We start from the raw sequence: 17,582 nt of genomic DNA on the forward strand, positions 1-17,582 counted from the left end.
CAGTGTTGTCGCAGGTTGAAGTGACCCCAGTAATGTTACATTAAACATTAAAATAGTGTAGATTAGTGTACAATGATTTATTAATTTAACATTTAACAATGGGTACATCCAAGTTATTTGATGTTTGAATTTTTTTTAAAAAAGTAACACAATAGTTACTTTTCCTGGTATTTAGTTAGTTTTATAATGATGTAACTCAGTTACTATTTGTAAGTAATTAGTAACTATAAATAATTATTTTTTATAAAGTAACATGCCCAACACTGCTTATGTGAATCAGAATATACAGACAATGAACTAAGTGAGATGAACGTTCTACGTCAGAATGCCAGTTCCTGCGTCAGAAGCACCACACGCATGTGTCAAATTGTTTAAATTGTTGCACAAAGTCATTATTTTTGTTTTCTTTGTGCACAAAAAGTATTCTTGTAGCTTCATAAAATTACGGTTGAATGACTGATGTCACATGGACTATTTTAACAATGTCCTTACTACCTTTCTGGGCCTTAAACATTTCAGTTGCGTTGCTGTCTATGCAGGGTCAGAAAAATATTGGATTTCATTAAAAATATCTTAATTTGGGTTCCAAAGAAGGAAGGTCTTGTGATACTCTCGGCTGAACTGATCAATACATTTCTACAAGGAATTTCCACAATGCAGGGAGCCCTCTGACAAGTAAAAGCTGCACACATAAAAAAGATGTAACGAGTTTTAAATCGAACAGTAACATTTCTTTATTTCAAATATAACAACAGGAGGACTTAAAAGTTAAACATTTTTTCCTTTCAACATGACTGTTAATAGAATAAATATATATCATCTCTTCAAATATTTACAATCTGGCAAAGACTGTTCTGAGCTGCCGTGTGACACGTTCAGAACGTTCTTCTCAGTAACACTCCATATACAAAACTCTTAAACAGACAATCCATTTCTCAACTAGTTTATTTTTTTTTTAAAAAATGTAATTGAAATGTATGAAATGGCACCAAGTCAGTTGAGTAAAACAACTGTCTGCTTATGAATCCATCAGTCCTCAAAAACTAAATCATTCAAAACTGCAATGCCAGGACCACAATGAACTGTACAGATAACCAGTAAATTGAAGCTAAAAATGCAGCAGTATAGTGGCTATCAGGACATAAGACTAAATACTGTAAGACAAAAACTGCACAATTTAAAAAAAAAAAAAAAAAAAAATTACTGAGGAGTACTACAAGAAAATAAGGCCTGTTATGTATTTCGAAAGTGTTTGACAAAAGGAGTGTGTTCACTGATGTAAGTGCTATTAGGAATATGTAGTCATGCAAAGTGTGGATGTCCTAACTTATGAAGCAAATGAAGTGTGAAATGAGCTTGTATAGATTTAACTTCAACAGAATGACTTATAAAAGTGCAGCAGTACTAGTTTATAAAAACGCAATGATGAGCAGAAATATGATTATGTAAGTGTATGTGCCTGTCTCTTAATAAAGGATAAAGTGTTGACTTGTGAAACCTGCATGTGCAGTATGCTGTGATGTAAAATTAAAGCAAATCACATTGGTGTAACCTACTGACATTGGAAATGTGTTTGACAAAAAAAAAAAAAAAAAAAAAAAAAAAAAAAACACATTTTGAAAACAGTAACATGTTCAATGACACTCGAACAAGGATGCAGAGTAGTAGTAAATGTTATGGCATATCTGAGTCAAAACAACCACTGTTATTTCTGAGCACCATTTGTACAAACCTGTTTTTCCTTTCCATTTCAGCTGGTGCCTGTCAGGCATCATGAGTTCAGTTTCAGATTAATTCAGACAGAAAGGTGTATGAAGGATAAGGCTAAAAATCACGTGGACACAGATTCAAACACCTGATTGTCAAGGCGGTTTCTTTCGATGGTCTTTCCTTATATGGTCTTTGGGGGTGTCAAATTAAAGCATAACCAGTGGAGTAAATTGTCATCCAACATGCCACGTAGCACACTAAAAGTCCCTTGATAATAGCAGTGCTGGCCTGTGGCTATTCCATGATGACTGAGAGAAGAGCCATGACTGCTATTCCACTAAACAACAGCAGAACCTGTAGAAAGGAGTTCCTGTGGGAACAGGGGACATGGTCATGGACAGTCAGTTTACACTAATATGTAAAGGACAGCAGGATTTTACATGCAAGGCGGTGGGAGACACACAGACCCTACTCTCAGGGAAGTGGATGCCTTACCTAGGGTTGGTCTCCTGTAGCAGATCAGGTACCACATTGACCAAGGCAATGTAGAGAAAGCCACCTGAAGTGAAGGGCAGGATCCAGGCAGTGGCATTTTCTAGAAAGACACACGAGCAGAAGCAACACTGAACAACATGTTTGATAAGGTGCTTATATGAGCACACTGATGTGTACACTGTAAAAAAAAAAAAAAAGTCAATTTAATTTGTAGTCCTGGCTAATTTGTAATTTTAAAAAAAGTTTATTCAAATTGCAATGTTAAATTATACTAAGTGACAACTTAGATATTTGAGTTGAATCAACATAAAATTTTAAGGCAGCTGGGTTACTTAGCCATCTGTTAAGTTTAGCAAACACAAATTTCTAAGTTGTTACTTAGAACAACTTAACATTTCAAGTTGAATAAACTTATTTTAGTTGACTGAACTGAAAATTTTAAGGCAGCAGGGTAACAAATTATTGTAAGCTGACTCAACAAATTGTTTACAGTGTAGTCCAGCAGGACATGATCAGGTATAATTTTTTTTTTAATTGATTAAGCATCAGTAGCTGCTAAAAGTCATAGGATTCCTACATTAAAGGGATAGTTCACCAAAAATGAAAATTCTGTCAATTACTCACCCTCATATTGTTCCAAACCATGAGACCCTTCGTTCATTTTCAGAACACAAATTAAGATATTTTTGATGAAATCCGAGAGCTTTTTGACCCTCTATAAACAGAAACGCAACTTACATGTTCAAGGCTCAGAAAGCTAAAACAAAAGCACAAAGACGCATGTGTGTGTGTATTCCTCCGCTTGTAAACGAGACGCAGGACATCCATGTCGAAGACTGGCATGGAACAGAAGAAACTGTTGAATGAAGTCATTATTTTTGTTCTGTTTGCACACAAAAAGTATTCTTGTAGCTTCATAAAATTACAGTTGAAACACTGATGTCACAGACTATTTTAATGATGTCCTTACTACCTTTCTGGGCCTTGAACGAGTCAGTTGTGTTGCTGTCTATGCAGGGTCAGAAAGCTTTCAGATTTCATCAAAAATATCTCAATTTACATTCCAAAGATGAACGAAGGTTTGGAACGACAAAGGCGAGTAATTAATGACAATTTACCTTTTTGAGTGAACTAGCTCTTTAAGTGAAAAAAAGGAAAAAGAACAGTGCAAACAACGACATGCTGAAATCAAAAGAAACATTATTACAATTAAAATCTAGTATTTTCTGTTTTTAGAAGCCATCACTCTATTATAGTCTTCAGTGTCACATGATCCTTCAGAAAACATTCTAATATGCTGAAGTGGTTCTCAAGAAATATTTAATATTATCGTTAAAAACAGTTTAGTAGTTTTTGATGAATACGAAGGAAAAAAAATTGCATTTATTTGAAATTATATAAATAGAATATATATAAAATATTTAGATCAATAATAAAAAAAATGATTATTTTTATTGCTTTCTTATTGAATACAAATTCATTTCTTTATTCAAAAAGAAAAAAAGAAAACACAATCTTCCTGACCCCAAACTTTTGAACAGTAGTGTATAGTCTGAGAGATGAGAAATGTCTGAAGGCTGTGGTGTCTCACCTGCTCCATGCTGTGATTGAGAGCAAAGAGCAAAACCGGCCCCCAGGACTCCTCCTAGCGCTGTAGAGAGCTGCATACGGGCAGCTTTCCAACGGTCAAAGCCTGCTCGCAGCAGAATGGCAAAATCTCCCACCTTTCCAATAAAGACAGAAATGCGTGTACAGCAACAGAATTTGGTACTATAAAGTATTGAGACATTTCATGTACAGTAACTCTTTAATGACTCATGTTCCAAAGATAAGCTAAAAAATGAAAAGCATTGTTTCTGTACAATAACCAGGTTGAAACAGTGAAAGACATTGTGATACATACCTCATGAGGGATCTCATGAAGCAGAATAGCAAATGTTGTTAAGAAACCAACCTGTTAGGACAAGTAAAATAAGGTATTGTAAACATATTGTAGAGTGCTCTTGTTGTCTAATTTAAGCACGGTAGGGCAGTAAAACCATGTTTTATAATCCAGACAGTGTTTACTTGGCACATATGTTTAACTGAATGTCAACAGAAGCTATGGGGGAGGTAGCAACAACAGTAAAATGGCACAGTTCGCCATCAATACTCTCCCTTGCATTTCTGCAGCCAAATATGCATGTCCAGGCCAGTGAGCAAATGTGTAAAAGTGTGTTTTTTTTGGTACAAGTACGGTGGTTTCTGTTGCACCAAGTCCATTTCCTCTGAAACTCCCTCCCCACGCATGCTGGGAGCCTTATGCTTCTCCACCTGGACTTCAACTTCACAAAGCCATATAAATACTGCCGCACTATAAATATTCCCACACATCACATAAACATCTCTATCTTCCTGTTTGCAATGATCTACACTGACCAAAAGAATTATGGGAAAAGCTATAAGTTTAACGTTTAAAAGTGGCCAAATCATATTATATTTATACAGGAACTCAAAAGCGCTCAAAGTCATTCTTACCAGACATCCAACTGCCCTACACAGAATTGTTCACATTAAGTACAAATATGAACTAGTCATTAACAATGCACTCTACAGCACGCTGTGCTAGCAGCAATCTGCTTTACTTTAGCATAACTTTATTGAGTTCTGTAGTACAGTTGAAGGCTGAATCTCATTTATATGGAATTGATCTCTGTTTGCTCTTACCTTTCGGCTTACTAAGAAGCTTCCTGCCACTGCCAGCCCATGAGTGAAGTTATCAATGCAGTTAGCAAGAAGGTTTAGATAACCACTTGTCTGAAAAAAATAAAGAAAGAATGCATAAACAAAAAAATGCAAGACAGAAGATAATAGGTACTTTTCTCCAGTAATCTACTAATCACTTAGATCTTTTATTGTGATTTTTTTTGCGCAACTTACCTTTATTTTCTTTGGCTCTGTGTAGGGGCTGATGTCAGTCTTTGGCTTGGAGTCGGAGTTGTTGTTTGAGCAGATGCCATTTGTTTGTGGGGACACAGAGACCTCACTGCCCAGATCCGTTGAAGACGACTAGTATGGAAAGAGAGAGAACACTATAATAAGTCTTTGTAACAAATCTCACTGCACAGCATAGAGTAAATAGAGAATTGTACCCACTAATAAATCTTCTGATTATATTATATACGAAGAAACAATAAACAGGTACACTACCATTTAAAAGTCTGAGGTCAGCAAGATTGATTGATTGACTGATTTTAATTAATACTTTTATTTAGCAAGGATGTTGTAAAGTGATCAAAATGACAGTAAAAACTGACAAAAGATTTCCATTAAAAAAAACAAAAAAAAAAAAAAACAGCTTTTTCCATTTTTATTCAAAGAATACTAAAAAAAATGCATCTCACATCCACAAAAATAATATGTTTTTAATACAGATTAAAAAAATGTTTCTTGAGCACAAAATCAGCATATTAGAGTGATTTCTGAAGGATCAGGTGACACTAAAGACTGGACAACACAGGAATAAATTATATTTTCAATTATTAATATACACTACCAGTCAAAAGATTTTTTTTTTTTTAAGTCTCTTCTGCTCACAAATCCTGCATTTATTTGATCCAAAGTATAGCAAAAACAGTAAAAATTTGAAATATTTATTGAATATATTTTAAAATGTAATTTATTCCTGTGATCAAAGCTAAATTTTTAGCATTATTACTCCAGTCACATGATCCTTCAGAAATCATTCTAATATTCTGATTTACTGCTCAAAAAAACATTTATTATTATTATTATTATTATTAATTATTATTCTTATGTTCAAACCAATTAAGTAGAAGAGACTTAAAAAAATAAAACATTTGATTGGTAGTGTATAATCAGTATATAAACTATTACTTTAAACAGTAAAATTTCAAAATATTACTGCATTTAAATAATTACAGCCAAAAACCATACCGACCCCCAACTTTTAAAAGGTTATATAACGTTTTTTTTTTCCCCCCTGCCAACAACCCTAATGCCACTTTAACACATGCAACTTTATGCTCCATTACTGCATATTTTAAACATTTATTCACAGTACTGCCTGTTGTAAGTATACTGCTATAAACACATTCCATTCATTTTTAAAAACTCAGGAAAATGTTTTGTGGGAAACTACTTGAAGCGGTAAATAACTATAAATGATTTAATAATTCTTAAATCAAGCAGACTACAAGCTCCATTTCATCAAAAAAAATGTAAGCATTTGAGTCATTAAAAAATGTTTTGCCTCTAAATTCACAAAATTCCACAGTTTTGAGACAGAAATAGGAGACAAAAGCTAAGTGTGAGAAAAGAATAGTTCTTTACATCAGTGGGTATTTTAGATTATAATAACAGAACTAGACGCTTCCTCCCTGTTCTAGCCCACAGTCTGTAAGACCTCTCAGCTGTGGTTTCTGTGCACCGTGGCTGACTTCTGTGGCCCGTCTGTACGCTGATGGAATGCTGGTGGCAGCTGCTTCCTGCTAGACGCTATTTATAGCTACCCAAACGGAGCAGAGGCTATCAATCAAACTCTCAGGTCTCCCGTAAGCAAGGAAGACGACTCAGACATAGGCACTAACAAACACTCAATTCACAGACCAAGTCAAATTAAAAGTTATAATTAGAAGGGAAGGAAGAGGGTGGGGAAACTGGACATCTACGTCACAAGCACTGCAGGCCCCTCTGTTTGGAGTGATCCGAGTGTCTAAGGCACTCAAGACTCACGCTAAAAAAAGTGATACAGCTGATGTCATGTCTAAACTTTAAAGATAGGCAGAACAAAACCGTAATTCATTTGTTTTAGGAAGCATCTAAGAGCAAATATTTCAAGACCTTAAGCTGTTATATCCCTCAGGGTGGAGCCCGAAAAGTGAAATAAGGTGTACGCGTGGGTGTGGGTGTGCGTGTGTTTAACTGACTGATGCAATATGGTGATGCAATACAGTGAAATAAGGGCAGAATAAAAGGGGTTTGGGGTTCTTCTTGAGCGTCAGAAACAGTCCTGTGGGTATTTGAATGGGACAATGTTGTAAATATCAGTCTGACATGAACAGTGATTCACCATTCGTGGCCCCACAACATTTCTACAGCATCAATTATTCAACCAGGACTATTCCCCCTCTCTGCGTGTTTTCACTGAATCATCTTTAAAATCAACAAGTTTGAACAAGAACACAACAAAAAAATTGTTTTACTTAAGTTAAATCTTTTGTGGTTCTTACGTAATTTTGTGGCGTTAATTATTATTGTACTATTATTATTATTATTGTATTTATTTTTACGTAGCATCAATATTTTCATAAATATTTTTTTCAGGTAAATTTTAATAAATTTATTGTCATTAATTACCAATTTTTTTTTTAACAAATTTTGCATGTTAGTTTTTTTTTTTTTTTAAGATATTTTGCTTTTGGAAGGACAAAAACATTCTAGATATTTCTGTAACATTCTAGAATATTCTAGTGGTTTCTGGAACATTCCAGAACATTGTAGGACTAAAATAAATAAATAAGTAAATAAATACATAATACTGTTGTTAGCTCAGTATTATGCATGTCATGTAATTTTTATGCATGAGCAATAAAGGATTGTTTACAAAACAAGAACTACCACAAACTATTATTCCATCAGCCAGTACTCAAAAGGAAAACGCACCAGAAAGGAATTTTTAATAGCACTAGTTACTACTTTTGTAGTTATAAATAGAAAAAGTGAAAAAGCTAATTGTATACTACTGGATGGAAGTGTAATGAATGTGTGTGAGACTGTGCGTAACTCCACCGTCCTTTGTCTCCCCCATGAGGCTCAGAAATGCAGTGTTCCAATGTAGACACATATAAACTGTTTTAAAGCGCTGCTAAATTTACTAAATGCAAATGTAACTTACTTTAGTTCTTTGGCAGGCAGCTTTGCTCTCTGGGTCACTGTCATCAGGGAACACCTTTTCCAAAATGAGAAAGGATAGCAGACCCCCAATCACCCACAAACCCTGTATGATAGTGCCTGTGGGACCCATCTATTCGCATATGCAAACACAAAAAAGGAGGGGAAGAGATTTGTTTAATATCAAAGAAACAGAAAGACAAAAACAAAAACAAAACAACAAAAAAAACAAAACAAAAAAAACAACAACAACACTTCACTAAGCTCCATCCAGTGTTGTTACTGTTATAACTAAAAGTTTTTAAAAGTACTTAAAGAGCTGAAATAAAACAAATAAGAAAAACTGTGCAACTGTATAAAGTAAATATTGTCTTGGAAACTAAAAAAAAAAGAAAAAAAAAAAAAAAGAAAATAAAATAGGCTCAATTAAAATGAAAAATAAATCTAAAAGGAAAAAAAAAAAAAAAAAGGATGAAATGCACAATTACTAAAATGTAAATAAAAACTGAAAATATAAAAGTAAAGAATTCCAAATATAAATCAATCATGTTTGTATACTATAAACACTAAAATAACACAGGCTTTGCCTTAAACACTGTACTGTATATTGACACAACCTGCCTTTATTAAAAATATTTGACAGGTCTTATAATACCCATAATAGTAACACAAAATACCCTGAGTGGATTTAAAAAAAAAAAAAGTTAACACCGTGTGACCCTTGAATCCCAAAAATGAAGACATAAGATCAACAAAGGAACTAACATTTGCTTCAAAGTAAATGTTACAAAGTGCCATTTTCCATATCGATTTCAGTACCACAGTAAATATAAAGAAACTGAGACAGAATTATCAAGGGGACAGGGTTAAGCAAAGGGTCAATTAATATACACTACTGCTGTTAAAATGCTAAAAAGGCATAGTTTCCTGCAAAACAACGTAAGGGATTCTCATTGGGGTGGATGAATTACAAAACCACACGTTTACGACTACTGGGAGTCACAGAAAGGGTTTAAAAGAAAAAACAGACCACAAAGACACAGGAAGAGAGATAAGACTGAGAAACCGAAAGAGCACACAGAAGATGATTAATGTACAGCAGCAGATGTGTATATATGTATATGTGTATATATGTATATGTATATATATATATATATATATATATATATATATATATATATATAAATAAGTGTCAGAATTCTCACCAGGACTGTAAGTGTAAGCCCAGGCTTCAGGAAGGAGGTGGAGAAACACGTCACCTAGGAGACCACCAATGGCAAAACTCAGCAGCTTCTTCAGCTTCTGACACCCAGCTGCAAACAGTGCAGAAGCATCAGCGGAAGTTCATAAACAAACATTAGCAGAAATGCTTAAGATGCAACACTTCAAAGATATTGCTGTGTTAAGCAAATTGAGCAAATCCTTCACATGAAACCGATGAAGAAACCAGCATAACAGTTACAAAATCATTATACAAGCTCTTACATTTAATTATTATTTTGTTTTACACTCAGCTCAAGTTCTAAAGCTGCATAGCTTTGATAAGCTAGTTTTGCAACCATAAAGAGTTTGCAATGAGTTTGTGGGAATATAACGTAACAGGCATTAAATATCTAAAACCATTACTCCACACTGCTTTGAAAATTATGTGGTGAGTGTCTGCGGTACGGGACACACCTAAACTGCTAGAAATTCAGTCTAACCCCACTGCTCTCCTGCCCACTGCACCCTACACTTAAGGCCCTTTGATTTCTGCAATATGGAAAACACGGACGGAATCACTGAATCTAGTCATAAATACAGAATTTACTGTTTAACGCAGAATGTCACAGAATTTCCCAAATTTTGGATGAATAACTCAAAAGTAGGTCAAAACATGATATGGACTAGTGTCTGTGAATATTAAGCTGCAAAAAAGACTATTTAAATATGAATCCTGCATGTTCTGTGTGTCTCTGTGTGAATGAATGGCGCAGACATGTGGTTTCATTTACTTATTTGGTCAGCTACCTGGATGCGCGGCCATATTGGAGATACTCAGATGTAAACAACATGGATTGCACCATTAATGTATTACTGAATATGTTGTTCTAGTAATATATGCTGTTTAAACCACAGAGGAAATATGTGGCAGTCGCTAAAATCATACAGAGAAGGACTTGGTAAGCATGAAAGGGCACAATATTTTGACAAACTAAAGTTAATAGGTGGAAAAGATATGTACCAGCAGTATTAATTAAGATATTAGCCTAATATTTCACCTACCTGACTGGAAATACTAAGAATAAAAATTAATGTTGTCAAGAGTCATATTGTTCAGATTCAAGGTTCAGTTTGGCCAGCCACAAATGCCTTTTGTTCCTCAGACAGTTTTTTGCACTCTTCTCCTTGATTGTTATAACTTTTGGCTGTCTATAGTTTTTTTTCCAGGTCCTACCAATTAATACAGGCCAAAACATGACAACAATTGACCATTTTCAGCAAGAATAATCAGGAAAATGTGCAAGTTCTGTTTGGTTCAGTGGCATTGTTTACGTTCAGTGCTACCAATATGGCCGATTGATGACACATCATGAAAACACTCTATACACGCATGGCGATGCAGTGTTTTCAGTGTCTGCCACCTCAATATATGAGGACATGAACACAACCTCTAGAACTGCATGAGAGTCACTTAATGAGCATTTTACCATTTCCTCTGAGAAAAACTACAGTCATATCATATACAAACATAAACTTAAAGGTCTTCACAGCAACCTGTCAAAATATAAGTTGTTTAACTTAAAGAAATTATGACAGAAATATATTACTTATTATATATTAGTATAATGATTATATATACACATTATATATGAATGTAATGATTGTACTACTAATAAAATTATTATTAAAACATTATGGAAAAAATTATTTACCAGAAATAATTTACCAGAAACGTAAAATAAATAAATAAATAAAATAACCTACAGTGCTTCTGGAAAATATATATAAATAAATAAATTCATAGTTTTTAAAACCGAAAAAATTATTTAAAAAAATTTGAATTTAGAAAAATTAAAATGGAATTGGAAAGCAAACGGATTTCATAGGGCCCTACACACTGGTACGTCACAACTTCCTGACTGGGATCCATTTCTGCATGACTGATATCATCGCAGACAAAAGTTTCACTGAAGCAGCACGGTCTTCTGCAAAGGTCTTTAGAGTGCAAAACTTCTTTTGCATCCTATTATGGTTCTGTCGGTTCTTCTCTAGAACGTCCACTACATCAAGAACTATTTAGACAAGCCATGACAGGTGCAGCTGAAGATGCGATTGCTCAACAAATTCTTTTATAACTCAAGCACGCTCACACAACACATTTTTCTCAGTGACAGGAAACATTCTCTGTAGGATTCTTCATAGCAGTTTATATTAAATTTAATATAATACATACACAGTCTGAAGAAGATTCCAGGAGGATAATCCATGAAATTACATGCATGTAAAGTGTTGCATTTTCGGTCTCTTCTATCAAAAACAAAACTGTAGATTAATGCAACAATTTTATTAACTGTACCTACCCAACTATAACCTTCTTCTAGTCATCAGCAATGTCATTTTGACCATTATTTTTAAGTTCCTAAAGCCAGTTTTGCTTATAAATTGTCAGCTACCTAAGGTGCCAGTCTTTTCCTGTAGATGCCAATAAAGTGCAAAATGCAAAACCTGTATTATTTACTATAAACAAACTATAAGTGAAGAAAAAACAAACAGATTCAGTTTACAGATTAATTTGGGACTGGACTTGACACCGTATAAACGTGTTAATGAACAATCACCTATATATTATAATTGTGGCTTATTCCGTGGCTGGGAAATTACTTTACCATGGTACCAAAATGTGGAACCAAGGGGAAAAAAAAAATTCCACAGAGAACATGAGCTTAAAGTGAAAGCAGCTTTGCTTTAAAGTACCAAAACAACTGTTTGAAGACCTACATCAAACTACAATCTGGTTTCCTCTTGCTTGTATTAATAACAAACACATGTCTATGTGTCACACTAGGCCTGATGTGTGACCAGAACATTTGAACAATCATATCATTTTTTCCTTTCTGTTCAACAACTATAGATGACCTGCACAGGGCCAGAAAGACTCATCGTTTTTCCACCTCTGATAGAATGAACAAAGAACAGACACAAAATACTGGACTAGTCTGCACCAGGACACTGTTGTGAATATCTGGACTAGCTCTGACTGTAACACAATGCTACCTCTACCTGATCTGGTTAGCATGTAACCTGATCCTAGATTAGCTGTTACAATGAGCTGTTTAGATCACAAAAGCATGCAAGACAAGCATAATGAGTGACTCACCCTCAGTTTTCAAAGTTGTTCCAGCTTCAATAGGTATCACTAAGAGTGGAAAGATGCCGCTGAGTCCGACGGCGATCGATCCCACAAGGGAGCAGAACCAAACATCTAGGTTATCCATGGAGAACAGCTCATCCAGGTACTGGAGGTCTAGAAGGTCCTTAATGCACCACGGTCCTGGTCCTGCAGGTGCAGTCTTTGCTTGGGCCACAGCAGTCTGAGCCATCATCTTCCCACCAAGGGATGACGCCAGTAGGGCGGCGCCAAGGAGCAGCACAGCAAATGCCCAAACGGGCTTCTCTGGTCCTGCGCTCATCAGCCCAGACCTCCGCAAAGCACTCGGAAGAAACATGTAGGGTACTGTAAGGTAGAGAGGAGCCTTCAAACAAAATTTCATGAAGTGGAAAGATTAGTTGAGTTTCAATAAGGTTCAGGGTTTCTTAGTCCCAGATTGTTAGTTCGTCGTGTTAGGAGCACTAAATGCTTGAGCCACTTAGTAATAATTTAACTAGTGTTTCAGAAGTTTTATTTTATTCTGTATATACTACCAATTCAAAAGTTTAGTGTCAGCAATTTTTTTTTAAGAAAATATTATTCAGCAAGGATGCATTAAATTAATCAAAAGATACAATTAAGGGTTTTACATTGTTACAAAAAAACATCTTTTAAAAATAAAGTTGTTTTGAACTTTATAGTCAAAGAATACCAAAAAAAAAAAGCATCACAATTTTCATAAAAATATTAAGCAGCACCATTTTCAATACTGACAAGAGTAAGAAATATTACGTGAGCCCCAAATCAGCATATTGGAATTAAAAATAATATAATAATAACAATAATAATCTTACAGTCCTTAAACTTAAACACAGAAGCGCATTTCTTTTTCTTTGCACATGTACACCTGTGAGACAGTTTTGTTTTTTTTTATCTGATCACACTATACTTCTAGTTTTCGTACAACCATTATTTGAAATATTTTTCCCACAGCAACTAACACAAGGATGCGAGTTAATTTGCTTTACAAATGTAATATCTGTTGTAGTCGTATATAGCTACTTTTTAACAACACCTTCAAAATTAAAGTATGACTGTAAAAATGTGACCCTGGACCACAGTCAAAAGGGTCAATTTTTTGCAATTGAAATTTATACATCATCTGAAAGTATTGATGTATGGTTTGTTAGAGTAATATTTGGCTGAGACACAACTATTTGAAAATCTGGAATCTGACGGTGCAAAAAAAAAAAAAATAAATAAATAAAATAAAAAATAATAATAATACTTAATACTAATTTAAAAATATGTTTTGATTGTTTTACAATAGGAAATTTACTAAATATTTTCATGAAACATGATCTTTACTTGATATCCTAATGATTTTTGGCATAAAAAAAAAAAAAAAAAATCTGTAATTTTGACCCATACAATTAATTGTTGGCTATTGCTACAAATACACCCGTGCTACTTACTACTGGTTTTGTGGTCCAGGGTCACATCTGTTGTTAAACACAATACAAAAGTGTTTTCTATTTTAAAAACACATTTGAAATTTCAGGGGAAGCCATGGTGAATTAGCCCTCTGGCTTGGCCTACAAATGAAAAGGTCTGGATGTAGTGACTAAGTGCTTCCACCCCATCCACCACCCCTCAAAAAAAAAAAAAAGCAGTTTACACTATATAAAAAGACAGACATTCAAAAGACCATGGCAATGTGAGTCACACAGTCTATACAAAACGGCAGACCTTTTAGGTAGTCACTGCCAACACGGGAAAATAATCTAAAGAGATAAAAACATGATATCAGATAATGCATAAGGCCTAACACAATCTCTCCAAATAGTTCGTAACTATCGCCCATGATAATGAGGATAACTAAGCACAGCTGTTTTCAGCAGCGGATCTTTATACAATATTGAAGCATGGCATATGAGTTTTAATTGTCTTCACTGCACAAATATGCAAAGAATATCCACATAAAATTAAAACAACATTAGTTTTAACAGTTATGTTTGGCAGTAATAATGACCGTTATGGATGGACCAAAAAAAAAAAAAAAAACCAAATACAACATTCACACTGGAGCAGCACGTTTGGACAGGGTTAAGCAGCAGTCCGTGAACGTGCATGAGTTGAGGGAGCGGCGAGATTCCTAACAAATTCCAGCCCGCTGGGCTTTAAAAACACTCAAAAGTTTGCCACGTTTCAGCGCTCGGCTGCTAAACTAATTAAAACAGCAAGAAGGCCCAAAGGCAAAACTCATAGTCATATGTGATACATATGAGAGACGAGTAGCCTGTCTATACGGCAAAACTGCTCAAAACACAACGCTGCTACAATGTTTCTGATAAAAGCAACGCTGCACACAAACTACGTCAAAAGTTGCGTGCTTTAAAAACAAAACAAATCACTGTCTACAAGATTCGCAACGATAAAAAAGCAAACGTTTCGTCTTACCCGGCTGAAATTCCTACAGTTTTTACTCCGGCTTGACCCTGCCATCCAGGCACTGCTGTGTAGAAGAGCAGGAGCACTGCAGCAGACAGACTCCCGATTTCCCTCCTGAAAGATTTTCCACGGTCAGCCACGTCTCACGGACCGGAAGTGCATTTCCAGACTGCGCAGAGAGGGGCGAACTGAGCGCGCGCTAACCAGAGGAGGAGACTTCAACACCAAATATGTGGAGAAAGTGCTGGAAGATGGTTGTTGAACCCGCTGTAAAATGGTAAAAGGTAATAATAATGAAAAAAGTACTTTTGTTCTGAGGGTAGAAAACCGTTTGATCAAAATAAATTTTGCATATCATGTTTTGAATAGTGTTTAACATCTATCTATCTATCTATCTATCTATCTATCTATCTATCTATCTATCTGTCTGTTAGCAACCCCTTGCAGTCACGTGGAATGTTAAAGTAACCACCTAGCAGTGTATTATCTACATTATTTACTTTTAAAGTCTTATAAGTATTCAGTTTAATCAGATCTCTGTTTAGATGGCTAGAGTATAGAAATTTTTTTGTAAACCATAAGACAAGGCCTTTCCAAGGTTTGTTTTGTTAAAATTCTTTAGGTCATCTTGGTTACCCAGATGCGCGGCCATATTGGCGATACTTGGATGTAAACAACAACAGCATGAATTGCATGGTTAATGTACTACTGAATATGTTAATATTAATTTGTGATGTCTAAACCACAGAAAAAAATGTGTGGAAGCTGTTAAATCATATAGAGAAGGACTTAGTGAGCAGGAAAGGACGCCGTATTAATTAAGATGTTAGCCTAATATTTCACCTACCTGACTGGAAATGATAAGAACAAACATGAATGTTGTCAAGATGCCTTTTGTTGACAGTTTTTTCCACTCTCTTCCTTGATTTATAACTTTTGGCAGTCTTTAGTACTCCGTATGTTTTTCCGAACAATTAGTATAGCCCAAAACATGACAATAATTGACCAATTTCAGCAGCAGTAATCAGCAAAATATGTGAGTTTCATTAGTTTCAGTGGTATTGTTTACGTTTAGTGCTGCCAAGATGGCCGACTAATGACGTGTCGTGAAAACACTATTGTTTCTCCAAATGTCTGTCTAAAGTTTGGTTACTGTTGATTACTAAGTAAACTGTAACAGGTAAGCAAAAATTAAGTGCACATTATATGGCAGGGGTCACCAGATCCGGTCCTGGAGGGCCGGTGTCCCTGCAGAGTTTAGCTCCAACCCTAATCAAACACACCTGAACCAGCTAATCAAGGTCTTACTAGGTATACTTGAAACTTCCAGGCAGGTGTGTTGAGGGAAGTTGGAGGTAAATTCTGCAGGACACCGGCCCTCCAGGAACAAGTTTGGTGACCCCTGTTATATGGCGTTTATAGTTTGTATCATTCTTAATGAACATGAAGAACAGCATGACTGTGTGTGTGTAAGTATTTGTGTTGAACAACTGAAACAAGTTAAGGTTTCACCTAATATACTGTTTTTTGACAGTGATTGCCAGATATAGTTAAAATGGATGCAAAATGAAGAATATTTCCTACCTGTAGTTGTTGAAGATTGTTTGTAAGTAGTTCACCATCATGTTGTTTCAAACTGTATGAAATTATTTATATTGAGAAACATGTCCAAACAACACTGGACCCCTTTGTTTTTTAATACATGATATACATGATTTGATTTTTCATGTTAACTATCACTCTTTGTTTGACGTTTAAGCCGCTCCTGACCACAAGATGGCGCAAGTTGATTGACATGTAAAGCCTGGAACACAGAACACTTTATCAGGTCATATCCTGATTAACCACGTCGGTAGGTTAGATGATGAAAATGCCTATTCTAACTCATGCCCCACTTACAATTGTTGGACAAATCTGATACATCAATTTCAGAAACGCAAATAAGATTTAAATGAGCATCCACTAAAGTTGTCAAATAATCAATCATTGCTAAATCACATAATACATGACGTTAAAAAAACATCAACAATATCATCATCTCTTTGACTCAGTAAAACAAATGTAGCGATAGGAAGTATCTACCAAATACTGACTCATGTCAAAACTCACTGCGGTTAATCATTTAAAGTATCCCTCAAACATTGCTATATAAGTCCTTTTTCCACAAGTATCATAGTATTTTGATTTTGTTATGGCTCAGAGGGGGTTAAGACTCCATGCTCCAGTTGATACATGGTGTCTGAGTCATCCTGGCTTGACTTGAGCAATGCATTTAGAAAGAGGAACAGTTTTAGAGCCATGGGGGCCACAGAACTAAAATGATAGAGACATTGTGTCTGTGTGTATGTGTTTCTCTGTCCATTCATATTTACATGTTTGCAGTCACTTCTATGTAACAGTGTGGTTTTACATTGTTATTAGTCATTCATTTACACAGAACAATAAGGAAACTATAAGAATTCACCTTTGAGTGCCATGAGACTCTTAGTCATCCACAGACAAACGCATGTAAGCTTTGGTGAAGTAATCCTGTTTATTATTCGTGCAGACATTGTCAGATTGCACATGTTCACTCTGAATAAAAGTCAGGAAATTTTATGTGAGGATGTAGCACATGATGAACCTAGCATGAGACACCATCATAATATTATATCATTTGATAAGACATATGACTATATGTTAA

The 17,582-nt window shown here is 35.1% G+C and overlaps 1 protein-coding gene across 1 annotated transcript; it reads right to left on the reverse strand.

Moving 5' to 3' along the window:
- Positions 1-1,579: 1,579 nt before the first annotated feature.
- slc39a13 (solute carrier family 39 member 13) lies at positions 1,580-15,081 on the reverse strand. Its single transcript, XM_051116083.1, is given in 11 exon segments — positions 1,580-2,080; positions 2,206-2,305; positions 3,797-3,929; positions 4,109-4,159; positions 4,912-5,001; positions 5,125-5,253; positions 8,102-8,210; positions 8,212-8,230; positions 9,303-9,410; positions 12,458-12,833; positions 14,909-15,081. Coding segments are annotated over 11 exon segments (1,236 nt in total). The 5' UTR covers positions 14,954-15,081; the 3' UTR covers positions 1,580-2,004.
- Positions 15,082-17,582: the final 2,501 nt, after the last annotated feature.

The sequence above is a fragment of the Labeo rohita genome, chromosome 7 (genome assembly GCF_022985175.1).
Source record: "Labeo rohita strain BAU-BD-2019 chromosome 7, IGBB_LRoh.1.0, whole genome shotgun sequence".
Taxonomy (NCBI): Eukaryota; Metazoa; Chordata; class Actinopteri; order Cypriniformes; family Cyprinidae; genus Labeo; species Labeo rohita.